General features: G+C 42.2%; 1 protein-coding gene across 1 annotated transcript; it reads left to right on the top strand.

The window, feature by feature from the left end:
- Nucleotides 1-5373: 5373 nt before the first annotated feature.
- Nucleotides 5374-8361, top strand: LOC5515494 (QRFP-like peptide receptor). Its single transcript, XM_032385312.2, has one exon. The coding sequence runs from the start codon at nucleotides 6405-6407 to the stop codon at nucleotides 7617-7619; it is 1215 nt and encodes a 404-aa protein (XP_032241203.1). The 5' UTR covers nucleotides 5374-6404; the 3' UTR covers nucleotides 7620-8361.
- The last annotated feature ends 3213 nt before the right edge of the window (nucleotides 8362-11574 follow it).

Below are 11574 nucleotides of genomic sequence, written 5' to 3'. Positions count from 1 at the left end.
CACTTACAAATGCCCAAAAAGTGAAGCTTAAGCAACGGAGAATACGACATTCCCAGTTCATAACGAGTTACCTGCTGTACTGTCAAGTTGCCTGCTATATGTTTTTATTAAAGTAAATCAGGTATAAGTACCAAAAAGTGAACATTTAAAAATGAAGAATAAAATATTCCCATTGCAAAACGAGTTACCTGCTTTACTGTCGAGTTGCCTGCTATATGTTTTTATTAAAGTAAATCATGTACAAATACGAAAAAGTGAAGCTTCAATAACGACGAATACGATATTCCCAGTACATAACGAGTTACCTGCTGTACTGTCGCGTTGCCTGCTATATGTTTTTATTAAAGTAAATCACGTATAAATACCAAAAAGTGAACATTTAACCACGACGAATAAGATATTCGCAGCGCATAACGAGTTACCTGCTGTACTGTAGAGTTGCCTGCTATATGTTTTTATTAAAGTAAATCACGTATAAATACTAAAAAGTGAACATTTAACAACGACAAATACGATATTCCCAGTGCATAACGAGTTACCTGCTGTACTGTCGAGTTGCCTGCTATATGTTTTTATTAAAGTAAATCACGTACAAATTCCAAAAAAGTGAAGCTTGAATGACGACGAATACGATATTCCCAGCGCATAACGAGTTATCTGCTGTACTGTCGAGTTGCCTGCTATATGTTTTTATTAAAGTAAATCACGTACAAATTACAAAAAAGTGAAGCTTGAATGACGACGAATACGATATTCCCAGCGCATAACGAGTTACCTGCTTGTCGAGTTGCCTGCTATATGTTTTTATTAAAGTAAATCACGTATAAATACCAAAAAGTGAACATTTAACAACGACGAATACGATATTCCCAGCGCATAACGAGTTACCTGCTGTACTGTCGAGTTGCCTGCTATATGTTTTTATTAAAGTAAATCACGTACAAATTCCACAAAAGTGAAGCTTGAATGACGACGAATACGATATTTCCAGCGAATAACGAGTTACCTGCTGTACTGTAGAGTTGCCTGCTATATGTTTTTATTAAAGTAAATCACGTATAATTACTAAAAAGTGAACATTTAACAACGACGAATACCATATTTCCAGTGCATAACGAGTTACCTGCTGTACTGTCGAGTTGCCTGCTATATGTTTTTATTAAAGTAAATCATGTACAAATACGAAAAAATGAAGCTCCAATAACGACGGATACGATATTCAAAGCGCATAACGAGTTACCTGCTGTACTGTCGAGTTGCCTGCTATATGTTTTTATTAAAGTAAATCACGTACAAATTCCAAAAAAGTGAAGCTTGAATGACGACGAATACGATATTCCCAGTGCTTAACGAGTTACCTGCTGTACTGCCGAGTTGCCTGCTATATGTTTTTATTAAAGTAAATCATGTACAAATACGAAAAAGTGAAGCTTCAATAACGACGAATACGATATTCCCAGCGCATAACGAGTTACCTGCTGTACTGTCGAGTTGCCTGCTATATGTTTTTATTAAAGTAAATCACGTACAAATTCCAAAAAAGTGAAGCTTGAATGACGACGAATACGATATTCCCAGTGCATAACGAGTTACCTGCTGTACTGTCGAGTTGCCTGCTATATGTTTTTATTAAAGTAAATCACGTACAAATTCCAAAAAAGTGAAGCTTGAATGACGACGAATACGATATTCCCAGCGCATAACGAGTTAGCTGCTGGACTATTGAGTTGCCTGCTATATGTTTTTATTAAAGTAAATCACGTATAAATGCCAAAAAGTGAAGCTGTAACAACAACGAATACAATATTCCCAGTGTATAACGAGTTACCTGCTGTACTGTCGAGTTGCCTGTTATATGTTTTTGTTCGAGTAAATTACGTACAAATGCCAAAAAGTGAACATTTAAATCTGGTATTCGTACCGAGGCGGCTGTGTGGGGTTATAAAATGTATGGTGATAGACGTTAGTGCGTGGGTTAAAGTGTGCAATTATGGCTATTATATATGGTGTATTGCATTGGGGATGTTAGTTAAGAGTTGTGGCTATAAATGAAATGTAGAAAACGGGCTTGGAGTTAGGGCAGAACAGTGTATTTGACCTTGGAACGAGGGTGATAATTACCTGTTGATAATTTCCTGTGAGTGTAATGTGAGCTTGTGAAAAATCAAGTCAATAACAAGACCGGTGAGGAATAATATCTGAAAGCGTGCAGATAGGGGACAAATCAATGATGGCAAATAGAAGATAGATAGTGGTTATATAAGTGTTGGACAGTTGGCTCCTTGAGTATGGGTTTTTATATTGTGTCGTGTAGAGAGAGAGTTTGTTAGGATTCGCGCTCTAGGTTAGTGACTGATAATCGATGAGCTTAAGCGATGGCCCATATCGAGCGAAAATAATACGCGTAGATACGGCAGAGAAACGGTAGGAATTACAGTGCAGGTTAAGATGTGTAAATCACGTGCAAGTGCCAAAAGTGAACATTTAACAACGACGATTACGATATTTTCAGTATATGTTTCTATTCGAGTTAATCACTTACAAATGCCAAAAAAGTGAAGCTTTAATAACGACGAATACGATATTCCCAGTGCATCACGAGTTACCTGCTGTACTGTCAAGTTGCCTGCTAAAAGTTTTTATAAAAGTAAATCACGAAAACATTCCAAAAAAGTTAGGCTTTAATAACGACATACATAATTTGTCGTATTTCGAAAGTTTTGCACTGTTATTTCAGTCAGAACTCTAGATATCGACTTTTTTTCCCACGGTCACGTGATTGATGACGTCATATTTTAAAAGTTCATGATTGTAAAATCCCATGTGCTATTTGTCATATTTCGAAAGTTTCGTAATGTTTTCTCAATAGGAACTCGAGAAAATGTTTTTTTTCACCACGGTCACGTGATTGATGACGTCATGAGAATAACTAATACGGCGTTGTCCTCGTTATTACATTTGTACACTTAGGTTAAAGTTTGATGACTATCGGTAAAAAGGGGATGTAGATATCGCGACAATTGTGATGTAACGACTTGCCAGCTGGAACGTTCAACGTCACACAGTCACGTGATTAATAATATTTGATATCATACATGCATGAATATGTTTGTTGTACTTTTTGTACAATCGTGTCAAAATTTCGTGACAGTCGGCCATATACCTGCCGAGATATTACACAAATCATCACATTTGAGTTGCCTGCTAACTTCACCGAGTTGCCTGCTGAGTTGCCTGCCAGCTTTACTATGGTAATTAAAAACCAGGATAAAATGTCTAACCCAAAGATATTCCACCCTCAATCTCATGCGCGACTTCCAAGGAATGCGCCCCTCGTTTTCAGATTCCCCTGCACGCATGCGTAGTTGATCGTGGGTGTAGTGAGTGTGCCAGGGGAGTTTCAGCGATCTGGTCAGCAGTCCTTGACGGACACCATCTTGGTTTTCGTGTCCAAAGCCAAATACTGCAGCTAAGTAGTTAAATGAAGGAATGTATTGGGGAACTCTCTGTTTATTTATAAATATATTTAACGTACAAAACTAAAACAACAGAGCTTAAAATATCGTGTTGACTCTTCCTGTATTTTATTTTGTTTTTATAGCGGATAGAATGCTATTTTGAAGCCCTCCACGAGTTGTGTGTTTCTATCTTATTGAAGTAAATATGTTTATCTTATAGCAGTGGGTATAGACTATCTTTGTTATAGCTATATATCTAACCTATAGCGTGAAACCTGGAAATCGACTCTGCCAAATTTTCGTCTTTAATAAGACTTCTTCAGTCTGCCCTGAAGAAGTCTTATTAAAGACGAAAATTTGGCAGAGTCGATTTCCAGATTTTGGTGTATTTTATTCATTGTTCTAGTACGAGATCGCGACAGTTTGGGCTTTTTGATTCTAACCTATAGCGTGGATATATCAATAATAAAGCAGTAGTTATGTTTATCTTATAGCAGTAGAGATATCGCTGTACAGGCCCGTAGCCAGGGGGGGCTCGGGGGGGTTCGGAAGAACCGCCCCACTCGACTGGAAGGTCCGCTCTAATGAAAGAAAATTGAGTATCACTGCGAGCTAGGGTGAGCTAAAATGGTCCGCTAAATGGGTAAACGAACCCCCCCCCCCCCCCCCCGCTCAAAATCTTGGCTACGCGCCAGCTGTATCACGTGTCTCCCCAGTCGTCCATTATTGCGTCTCCATGTGTGCGTGTCATGTCCCTAATTCAACAAATGTCGATCGTTCAAAAAAAAAAAAAATTAAATCGGAGTCTGTTACGGCAACCACTGCGTGCACACGTTTTCTTTTCATCTAAATTTTAATTGAAATAAATAGAATCTGATTGATTACCGTAACCTAGTCTAAGAATACTTTTATTTTATTATTAGATTGAATAAACCGTTGTTTTAGGTAAGCCACAATTCATTCCAAATTACTATTTCTCTTTTTTAATAGTCCGACCCGCGGTTTGATTATTTTTCACAACAAAATGCATATTATCTTTTGATCCCCTTACTAATGATATTAGATGTTTCTAATACAAGAGACCAATCTTTGCCAGTAATCATATGTATCCTCAAGGGGGAAATAAAATAACCTTCATTAAGGCTTGCAAACTTTCATATCGCTTTGGCGCGTAAACGTGCGGAATTCCAACACGTTTGCGTAATCTCTGAGGAAAGCATTATTAATTTTCATTCATTGCAATCGAATAATGTTTCTTATTAGACCCCACGATCAGCCGCGGGAACATCGTGGCGTCTTTTTCCTGCGTAAGCGGTACAGGGGGTCGGTTCAGAGTAACGAGAGATTTCCGCCGCATGGCGGAGGTATGACAAAATTTAGTCACCTCTTCTAGTGTCTAATGGCTTATTTGATATCGTTTCAACCTTAATGGTGGGAGTAAGACGGTTTTTAAGATTGTAATAGACTCCCATGGTCTCCCGCTTAACCCGCAATGAAGTTCTAATTCGCGCTAAACACCCAGGCCTATTACGCAAAAGCTGACATTCATTTGAAAATCCTTCTGTCATCCTAAACCTTTTAGACGGTAAAAAAAAATCCTTCGCCTCGTCTTCGGTATTGTCTGGCTAAATTATCTTTTGTTACAAATATAAGTATATTTTAGGTGTTTTTTTGCATTTTGGCAAAAAAAGCCCATTGATTTATTCATCTTTATGGCATTTCTTTCCCCTTTTCATTGTTGCTACCTTTCTCGACTTTTCCCTAATCAGAAAGATAACCATGGCGTGCGTTTCTTCATTAACGTGAGGCTCTCACCGAGATTGTCAAACAACAGGGACAGGACATCAATAACGTGTTCCCTCTTTCTCGTTTATTATCTTGCCTTAGAAGCAATTAAACATTTCTTGCGCAGATCTCTTGTTTGACGAGACTGGCTGATTAGGCAAAATTCGATATTTTTGGGGGCGGGTAATACTATCCCATTTAAATCGTTCTTTTTTAACAAATAATACTATCCCTAATTTTGTATTTGGAATGCAAACCAAAGTGTGGAATATTTTCCTAGTGTCCCTCAAATAGACTGAATATTGATGGTTCTTTGGAAAGTGCTCTTCTGTCTACCTTAAGTTGTTTGAATGACCAACATTTTTAACCGAAGGGTAGGGAATGAATAGTTAATTATAAACGTCAATAGAAGGGGTTTTCGAGCTCAAAAAGTAAGCTATGGACATTCGGCACTTTAAATGCTCCATGGTATTCGCTATCGCATATCATATCTGATAGCGCCTTTTTTCGTTTGCGGCCCAGTGTTACCCTTGCGCTCAAATGGAATGCCAATATCTGACAATCATGGGGAGACATTAATGCCAATGTTTTTTCGAGATAAGGCTTGTAGTGGTTTGAGGTTAGCCCCCTCAATTCGCTCCACCGACTCTCTGTCGACTGAGCTATCGACGCGAAAAACATTTCCTCTATCTCTGGGAGACACTAAGAGTTTACACTTCCCGGCTTAAGCCTCGCAACCTCCTCGATTCACACGCTGAAGAAGATCGTTTGCTCGACTTTGGGTGACGAGGAAGAGAGTAATTATCCGTAAAAAACAGATTACGACAGACGGGCGGAACTTTCTGTTCCGGCAAACGCATGGTTAACAGTTTTGTCGACAGTGTTATTGGATTATTTTAATGCAGGCCAAATATTGCTGACAAATTGAGTATCCGGAATTGTTACAAAGATTTGCCGTCAAGTACCGGATAAAGTAATATATCCCGGTTGGCACGCTAGACTTTGTGAGAATTAGTCGTGGTGTGTTACATGGCGCGCTAGACTCTGTAAGTGCATCGCTAATTCAGTCGTAGTGTTACAGGTTTGTGAGAGCTCCTTCGAGTCAGTCGAAGTTGTTACAGATCGGCACGGTGAACGCTGCGAGCACTTTTTCTTTTGAACATGAATATTACTAACTATACGTTCGCTAACGTATCTGCGGGAGTACCCAGAATACCGCCGCTTGACATGACCTCGACAGAGCGCATCGCCAAGATCGTGGTTTGCTTTGTCATCATCTTCACCGCGTTAGTCGGCAACGCCCTTATAATTGTCGTCGTGTGCCGTAACGCGAATATGCGTAAGACCATCAACTACTTCATCGTCAATATGGCCGTGTCCGACCTCGCTATTCCCCTGTTCGTGTTGCCGAGGGTGATCTCGGAGAACATCACGAGTTACGAGTTCCTCCCTGAGTGGCGAGTGTCGGGCGCGGCGGGGGAGGCATTGTGTAAACTCGTCTACTTCACCTCGGATCTGTCGCCCGCCGTGTCCATCCTCAGCCTAATCTGCATCACATTGGACCGCTTCTGCGCGGTCGTGTTCCCGATGAAGCGCACGCTGATCACCTCGCGGGTCCGCGTTCTACTGATCGTGTTCACCTGGCTCTTCTCGGCAGCGTTTCTCTCGCCCTCGTTCTACACCATGCAGCTGGTTCGCTCCCCCAGGTTACACACCTTGCACTGTCTGATGCGATGGAGTCAGGACCGCGTGCGGCACGTCGCTATCCACCGCGCGTACATCACAGCAACTTGCGTCGTGTTCGTCATCGTCCCCATGGTGCTCCTCACAGGCATGTACGTCGCCATCATGGTGGTGGTCCGGATGGCCTTCCTCACGCGGCAAGTAAAGCAAGGCAGCGCGGCACAGCGCAGGCAGCAGGCCAACAATAACCGGCTCTTGCGCCTCGCTGTGCTAACTGTCATCTCGTTCACCGTGTGCTGGGGGCCGTACAACATCTACCTTTTCTTGCAGAGCTTTGTGTGGAACTGGAAACCGCAGACTAACGGGCACGGCGCGCGCGTGCTGTCTGATGTCGTGGTGTTTCTTACATACTCCAACAGTATGATCAACCCGTGCCTTTACTTCGTGTTTATTGAGAACTACAGGCGCGGCCTGAAGCGTGTGTTTACAGTCACACGCGATGCTGAGAGCAGGAGCACAGTGCAGACCCGGCTCATAGAGGGATCAACCCGCGCGTCCACCCGCAAGAGAGTTTCTAAGCTCACTGCCGACATCTCACTGGACGCCCTCGACAACCCTCCCGCCACCACATCATCATCGGAGCCTCTCACCATGCCAGCGAAAGAGCATTTGCGCTCTTCCAAAACTCTATAAGTGTCTCGTAGCACAGTCCTTGGCATCGTCATCGGAGCCTCTCACCATGCAGCTCATGCAGCTAGTAAACAGAATTTTCGCTCTACCAAAACTCTCGTAGCGTAGTCCTCAAGCGAGCTACTAAGAAGAGCATTACCGAAAAAGACCATGCTTAGTACTTATTTCAGACCAGTTTCAGAAAGTACAACGCACTTTTTCTAAAAAAGCGAAACTAATTTTAGCTATTCAAGTTATAACACATCCACGAACGGATAAATCGTGAAATATTTTTTACGCCGTGTTATGGTTTGCCGTCCTCGCTCCTCTTAACATACTAGCGCTAAGTAACTTTCTAGGAAGTGACTAAGTTGTAACCATTAGCAATATCATTTCACATGAAAAAACACAAACCTAACAAGGGGGATATGTTCTAATCACTCTGGGTAAATATTGCCGAAATATCAATTTACAAACTTATCTATATTCATCTCGCACATTCGAGTTAGGCAGCTTGGGGTTAGACAATAGACAGAGGGGATAAAAAACATATTAAAAAAAAAAGAAATGGATAGCCTTGGGATTGTCATGCAAAAAGTGAACAAGAAGGATTTCTAAAGTGATGAGTAGAAACAATATCGAATTGCTTCTACTTCATTTTCATGAATACAAAGGAAGTAAATGAAATAATGTTAAAGTTACACTAATACTAAAAAAAATATATCAATAGACGCATCCGGATATTAAACATGGTCGCCATGGACAACAAGAGGTCCTGTCTTGTTAGAGCAAGAAACCCGGATTCCTAGAATTGACACATCTGTTTTGAAAACTCGTTTTTCGAAGGCGCTTACTCCCTAGAACTGTGTACTTCGTTAATTTTCACGTTAACATGTAGGAATTCGTGTTTACTACGATTTTGCAAGCTGTAATCTTGGAACAGAGGCCCATACCCTAGCGTATAAATATCAGATTTCCCGCGTAGTCACCTTAGGCTCATTTAGAAAAACGACAACCATTGATTGGTATGATTTGTGTACCTACAAGGGTGTCGCCAGGATTGTCCACAGGGGAGAGGGGGGGGGGGGTGTTTTCTCACGCTTCCTACTTCAACGAGATATAACAACTCCTTGTGTGGGATACATGTGTGCACTTTTCACAGGTAAGATCGCGGACTCGCGGAATGGCGGTTTCAAAACTCGACTGTCTTATTCTTGCGCGATAGATAATTTTGCGCGATGAGGGACTGCAGAATGTTCCCTAAAGTAGGGGGCGGAAATGGCCGTGGGAGAAGGGGGGGGGGGGGGTAGAGGGATTGTCAAAGGGGGAAGGGGGTACCTGGGTGGTTTGACTAGAATACGGATAAAAATGATACAAACAATTAAAATTGTATAATATCGTCTGTAATCAACGAACGAATTATACATGTAACACTTGTCATTCTATTTCGGTACGTGTAAAAACCGCGCATTCATGTGAGAAATAAAATCCGCTCAGAAAAGTGGGGGAAGGGGGGCCCCATTTTGAAGCGCCTCTGCTGCCCCTCCCCGTCCACCGCCCCTCCCCCATCCACCGCCCCCTCCCTGTCCACCACCCCCTGCCCCTCCCCGTCCACCGCCCCCTGCCTCTCCCCGTCCAACGCCCCCTGCCTCTCCCCGTCCAACACGCCTGCCCCTCCCCGTCCACCGTCCCCTGCCCCTCCCCGTCCACCGCCCCCTGCCTCTCCCCGTCCAACGCCCCCTGCCCCTCCCCGTCCACCTCTCCCCGTCCACCGCCCCCTGCCCCTCCCCGTCCACCGCCCCCTGCTTCTCCCTGTCCACCGCCCCCTGCATCTTCCCGTCCACCGCCCCCTGCCTCTTCCCGTCCAACGCCCCCTCCCCGTCCACCGCCCCCTGCCTCTCCCGGTCCACCGCCCCCTGCCTCTCCCCGTCCAACGCCCCCTCCGCGTCCACCGCCCCCTGCCCCTCCCGTCCACCGCCCCTTGCCCCTCCCCGTCCACCGCCCCCTGCCCCTCCCCGTCCACCGCCCCCTGCCCCTCCCCGTCCACCGCCCCTGGCGATAAATGATATTTGGAGAAGCCCTGTTAATTAAAAGCCCTGAAGCCAAATTTGACATCTGTTGCTCTTCCCCCGAACTGGACTTACGTTTTTTTTCCGGATATTTTACTAGGAACACCAACAGTTGCCGTCCTTGAAGAGCATAATGAATATAGTACACTAAAACTGGTGGTCAACAAATTTTCGTGGTCGACTTTAAGGTTTTTTGGGGTCTTTTTTCTATCAGGAAGTGTTAAAAATAGCTATACATGAAAATAAGCAGAGGTTTAATTCAAAAGGGGCCTAGAATAATACAAATGTATGCTCAACAAACTTATCTCCGTGAGATATTAGTTATTTGAGGACAGCGATCTCGTGATAGACGACACTTCTTCGCAAATGAATAGTAAATCTTATTAAAAAAAAACAGCAAGAATAGTTGGATATTGGAAACGATTATCGGGGGAAATGGTAAGTGGCTTCAAAGGTTTCAAGTGTCACTTTTGTGAAAATGACTTTTTTTAAAACCCATTAAACGGCGGTACTATAAAAAGATGGATGAAGATATCAGTTTGGCAAGTATATCTATCAATGCGAACTACTTCGCCATTTCCATCTCTACTAAGATGTGATTCATGACACTCGTGTCGCATTATACTGTGAGCTAGATGGTACATCGCGTATTTCCATGTAGAAAAGATTCGATGAGAAATATGAGCTTCTGCTTAAATTTTATCGATTTTGATACAAGCAGATAAAAATGAAAAATTTGATCGATAAATCACGAAAATAGTTAACGTTGATCTATAACACTAGTTTGAGTGAAATAGTACACTAAGCCACCAACAGATTAAACACCTATAAATCAATATTTACGCTGCATGATTGAACATCCATGAATTTCGTAATGTCAAAGCACATTTATTTTGAAACAAACATTCTTCTTGCAGTTCAATGATTTGCATCAATAGCACCAACATGATACCAACACGAGAGTTTAAAGATGTTGTACAAAATGCGGCGAATGGCGGGGCGTTTAAATTCCAAAGAAAAACGGTTAAAACATAAACCTATTAACGGTCTATCTATAATAAAAAATAACGGTTGATAACATAAGCGGTCGATCTACAATAAAGAATAAAAATAATGTGATAAGAAAGGTTGCTCTTTTTTCGTCTGAACCGTGACGAATCTTTGTGCCGCAACCTTCAGTCATTGTGAGATTCATCATTCCTCTATCGTTCTATCACTTAAGGATAAAATAGTCTATATGGATGATGTTTTCCAAAATGATAATATATATTATGTTTCAACAGTAGCACATAATAAAAGGCACTAAGAGATCACGTGACTTTTGGGGCGGCAAACTCGCGCGCGCTCAGGCTTTTAGCGGCAAAATTATAAGTGACATACTCAGGCGTTACAAATCAACTAGGGATTTCTTTGTCAAAAAGGGCTTATTTTCATTAAAATATTTTATTTCTACGTCGCTCTCTGGCACGACGGGTGCAGCCATTTCTGTTTGTAATTGCCAATCAGAATCGAGTGACGTATTCTGTCGTTTGTGCAAGTCGCGTATTAGTGAAAGAAATAGAATAAAATCCAGTCATCACTTAAAGCTCAATTTTTGATACGCATACCCATGCCTGCTTTACAGGTACCAGGTACAGCTGCTTGCTGTTGTTTTTAACTTGTATTACCCACGTAGCGTCTTCGTAGTTGAGAAATTTGATATAGTTCTACTTTGACAATTCAAGCAGTCACAAAAATCTCCCCTAATCACAAAAATCTTCCCTAATCACAAAAAAACTCCGTAACTATGCTGGGCGGATCGGCCCACGATACAAAAAACAAAAATGGTGGTTTAAAGGGAATTTTACAATTATGCATGTATTTTGGTGTGTTGGTCGGTCGCCATATTTGGGTTGGTGCTCCCTAATTGT

The sequence above is a fragment of the Nematostella vectensis genome, chromosome 2 (assembly GCF_932526225.1).
Source record: "Nematostella vectensis chromosome 2, jaNemVect1.1, whole genome shotgun sequence".
NCBI lineage: Eukaryota > Metazoa > Cnidaria > Anthozoa > Actiniaria > Edwardsiidae > Nematostella > Nematostella vectensis.
This window is presented reverse-complemented; position numbering and strand designations above follow the sequence as displayed.

Excerpts from the sequence above, each read along its gene's own strand:
- LOC5515494 (XM_032385312.2), top strand. The coding sequence starts at position 6,405 with ATGAATATTACTAACTATACGTTCGCTAACGTATCTGCGGGAGTACCC.